Source organism: Alligator sinensis, unplaced genomic scaffold, assembly GCF_000455745.1.
Source record: "Alligator sinensis unplaced genomic scaffold, ASM45574v1 scaffold38_1, whole genome shotgun sequence".
Lineage (NCBI taxonomy): Eukaryota > Metazoa > Chordata > Crocodylia > Alligatoridae > Alligator > Alligator sinensis.
In genome coordinates this window covers 163,670-167,992 of record NW_005842179.1, presented here as the reverse complement: position 1 = coordinate 167,992, position 4,323 = coordinate 163,670, and the positions used below count along the sequence as shown (strand labels likewise).

The following is a 4,323-nucleotide window of genomic DNA, read 5'->3' as shown; positions in this document are numbered from 1 at the left end:
CCCCTCCAACCTTGTACTCGGCTTTCCCCCCCACATTGAATAGGGAAAAATACCATTTTGTTTCCTCTTCACGCTGTCTCTCAACAAATATTTAGGCTAGCATTTTCTCTTTCTTCCCGACAAGCTGACATTAGTGACCATTTCAAGGATCAGCTTTATATTCTGGTATGAGAACAAGTAAGATGCTATCTTTTTCTGATTGAATTTCTTTTCCCAAGTAACTTGCTTAACCCTTTCTTAGAAATTGTTTGCAGTCACACAGTGAGTCATTTTTCCACACAGGAATACTCATGGGAAATGTCATAATTGCTTCTTTCTTTCCTGTTACTGTTGTTTATACCTGGTTTTAATGTTTAAACTTAGAGCAAATCCTATCCATTCCTGAATACCTCCTGTCTGCCCTGATCACGCCAGTTTACACAGGGCTGGTGCTAGAATGTTGTTGAGTCAGTAAGAAATCCCCCATGTTTGTTTGAGGTTTTACATTAATCAACCCATTCAGTACTGCACATAAAACTAGATGGAAGGGATCTTTGGGGTACTTGAAGAAAAGTATAGGTCACCAGACTTGCATTGTGGCTATGCCGTTATGGATCCCAAAGTCAATCCTTTGTGGCTATAATGTGGAGGCCACCTGTGAGATCTTTGGGATATATCCAAGTGGTAGACTTATATCCCTAACAACTATTTATGTGTCCAAAGCTTATGACACAGGGAACAACACTTGAAATTCATATTATTAAAGATATGTATAGCCCTGAGATGAATCTTTCCTTTTCCTTAATTTCCAAATCAGAGTACAGCTGTGTAGGCAACAAAGTTCTGGCTTATATACTAGTTATTTTTTTTTCATCAGTTTTCCTTTCCCTGATTTAATTAATCTTCCATATAACCAAAAGTGACGATCCTGAAATGTCCTTGTTCAGTTAAGTAGTGACTCCCTTCTGGCTCCTTACACAAATTGATTTGGTGAACACAAAAATTCAGTCTAAGCCTCCTCTATGGCTCTAAGGTGCTGAGAGAATTCTTAGGGCTCCCAGCAAGGGTATAGAGAATTTAGTTTCCTACAGACCAAAGAGGTGGAGACCCCTGGTTTCAGTGTATTTGGCTATATGAACTGTCTGCAGGACCAGTGTTTTTCTTTCTTCTGTTTTTTTTTTCTCCCTTCCCCTCTTAAAGGAAGTCTCTGCCAAACTATGTTCATCTTCCTACTACTATTTATTGCAAAAAATACTATTTTTTACTATTTATTACAAAAAGTAAATGAAAAGTAATAGAAGCCTAAACTAACTCCTATATTAGTGGGCAGTCTATGGTTTAGGGAAGGCCATGCACAAGCTGTATTTTCTGGTTTGAGTTTCGGTGGGAAAGAGCAAGGGTTGTACCCCAGTCAGAGAAAGGGGAGGATCCTGAAAAAGCAGTGGTTGTCAGAAATCCCAGATTATCCCTAAAAATAGTGCCCCAGCTAATGTCCCAGGATATGGCAGAAGGAAGCCACAAAACTTGTTTCAGTGCCACCTTTTTATTTTAAGTTTTAAAGAAAACCTTAATATCAAGATGTACTTAACATCTAGAAACCACATTTTAAGACTTAAGAAGAAAAAATAATTCAGTGAATGGTAGCAAAATTAATGTTTTCTGAATATCTGATAGTGAAAGTTGCTTGGGTATGTTTCCTTGCATCAGTCATGCTATACTTTCCTTTAAATTCCTGCATGCGTTTTGTGATCTTATCCTGTAACAGTTACTGCTAAAGTGACCTGTGTATATCTTGAAGGGTTATTTTGCAGACCGCCTTGGATTGCCTCTGAATATTCCATTCCGCTCTAATGGATGTTTAGGAATGTTATACTTCAAAAGCCAAAGAGCACCAATCATCCACTTGAGGCTAAAATGATGAGAAATGTTAATGCCAACATTTTTACTCTGCTTAGAGAATGGCAGGAATCCAATCATTTGCCATGGCAACTGTAGACTTCATACTCACAAAGGGTTGAATCCAAAAAACTGCAGTCATCATCTGTAATTGTACTAAAGGGAGGATGAATATATTGTGAAACTCCTTGGTTTATCACAAAATTGTCTATGCCCTATTTTATTAAAGTCATTTGAAGCTTTTGACATTTTTATTTGTTTTGTATGTAGGCCGATACTGTGGTAACATGATGCCTGTACCCAAAGAAATCACCTTGGATACTAATGAAGCAACTATTCACTTCAAGAGTGGGTCCCATGTATCAGGACGGGGCTTTCTGTTGTCCTATGCTAGTACCGATCATCCAGGTATAGTAGAGCTCACAAAACAAATTTTCTTACGTTACAGATGAAGATAGTGGAGGCAGCCAAGGGCCTCTAGGACCTACAGTATTAAATTTTATTATTTATTATTACAGAAAAGAAAACAGAAGGACAGAGGTGAATAAATAGATTGTAATGTCTAATTGCTGCTAAATAGATTGTAATGTCAAAACCCTAATATTTGTGTCTCTGCTATTACCAAGGAGTTTATCTTCATGAACTGTAACATTTTTTATTGCAGCATATAGAGGGGACAATTATAATGGCATTGTGCACATGCCTAGTAGCTTCTGAAGTCAGACACACATGATCTACAGAAAAAAATATGTTTTCCTTGCTGTCCCACTAAATGAGGTCTTAACTCAAATATGTACCATCATGTCAAATATTTACCACCACACTCTCAACTGGCTTTACCTGTGGTATGATAGGTTAGTGTCATGGAAAACTTAAAAACCTCTGAGACCTTGAGGGCCTCCAGCCTCCATGATGGGGGTGACTGGTTGATGAAAGTTAATAGTCTGACATAGTGGTGGTCTTGCTGTGCACGTTCCTTTTAATAGAGATGCAAAACTGTTTTTTTGGGGGGGGAGAAAAGTATGAGAAAATCATGCTTGCTTTCTGTCTCTAATCAAAAGGTAAACAGTCAAGATGCATATGTGTAAACAGTATCTTGAGAGGCTTTCTTCATTCTTGTGCTCTTCAGTCAGGATTGCCTCTTCTTTGTACTTTTCACAGATCTCATCACCTGTTTGGAGCGAGCAAACCATTACCGAAAGAATGAGTACAGGTAAATGTAGACCTAGTGCTATCCAGTTGGGCTTACCAGGCTGTCTTTTGTTTAACTGACTTATTTGTTGCCTCTGGATAAAGTAACTTGTTTGCAGCTCATAACATGCTTAAAATTCTGATATCGATGACAGGAATGTATTCTCCAGTAAAGCAGTTGCCTTTTTAGTAGTAATACTATAATTATTGGAGCGGCAACAAACTGACCTTCCCAAGATAGATATTCTGGAACAAGCAAGGGGATACAGTAACAGAGCTCTTGGTTTTTGGTATAATTGATCAGTGGCATGGTACATTTTAAAAAGAGGCTGACCTTTGTGCTACTGAGTGCCCTTAAACTTCTGCAGTGCCAGTGGGAGTTGACAATATGATCCATCTTGCAAAACCATACCCAACAGTTATAAATATAATCTGTGATGACCAGTTAAAATAGTTCTTAGGTTAGTTCCTTAGACAGCAACCCTTGTAGTAGGTTGCGAAAGTAATGGAGTGTAAGCTAGTTGTTGCTGTGTGCATGGCCAACATAGTATTCAGGTTGCTTATCTGCAAAGCTTGTGTAATAGTATTTCTAGAACAAGCAGCATTAAACAAAAAGAACATAAATGTTTGCTACTGAGGCTGTTGGTGTGTGCTGTTACATGAAGTACACTAATGAACCTGAACTTGAGAACAAATTAACCTTTTATAAGCATGCTAATTTATGCTCAGCTAGAACATGCTTCTAAAAATATTTTTTAGTCTGTGGGCATATTTTATGTGCAAATCATATTGCAGACCATATTTTAAACAAACTTCTGTTATTTTTTCCTCCAGCAAATATTGTCCCGCTGGTTGCAAAGACATAGCAGGTGATATTTCGGGAAATGTAGTGGAAGGATACAGAGATGTAAGTATGAAAGATAAAAGAGAAACTTTGGAAAGATGGAGTGTAAAAGCAATTCCACGATTTCTTAAAACAACTTAAATATAATACAGAACTTTTAACATTTTGCTATCTGGTTTGTTTTGTTGCTTTTTTCTCAGCTGCATTAAAAATCTGAATGGGTATTGGCACCTGTACTGCTTTATATTTCCAGCCAGGCCAGCCAGGTGTTTATGAGCAAGATGCATATAATCATTCAAACATCTGTGTATTGAATAATAACTTCTGGCTTCTAACAACTGTGGTTTATTTTTCCTTTCTAAGTATTGCTGAATGATGTACTAAACTGTTCCTATAAGCTCAACTCTTTTCCT

General features: G+C 37.6%; 1 protein-coding gene across 2 annotated transcripts in view; it reads left to right on the top strand.

Annotated features, from left to right (window-relative positions):
• The window catches only part of DCBLD1 (discoidin, CUB and LCCL domain containing 1), a 40,040-nt gene that overhangs the window by 9,103 nt on the left and 26,614 nt on the right, over positions 1-4,323 (top strand). Inside the window, exons 1-4 of one of the 2 annotated variants that reach the window (XM_025207058.1) lie at positions 2,185-2,283; positions 2,394-2,415; positions 3,037-3,088; positions 3,901-3,973. In XM_025207058.1, coding sequence (XP_025062843.1) covers positions 2,200-2,283; positions 2,394-2,415; positions 3,037-3,088; positions 3,901-3,973 — 231 coding nt within the window. In that variant the 5' untranslated portion in view covers positions 2,185-2,199. Of the gene's footprint in view, positions 1-2,145; positions 2,284-2,393; positions 2,416-3,036; positions 3,089-3,900; positions 3,974-4,323 lie in introns of those variants that run through there. The other variant, XM_025207057.1, reaches the window with a different exon arrangement.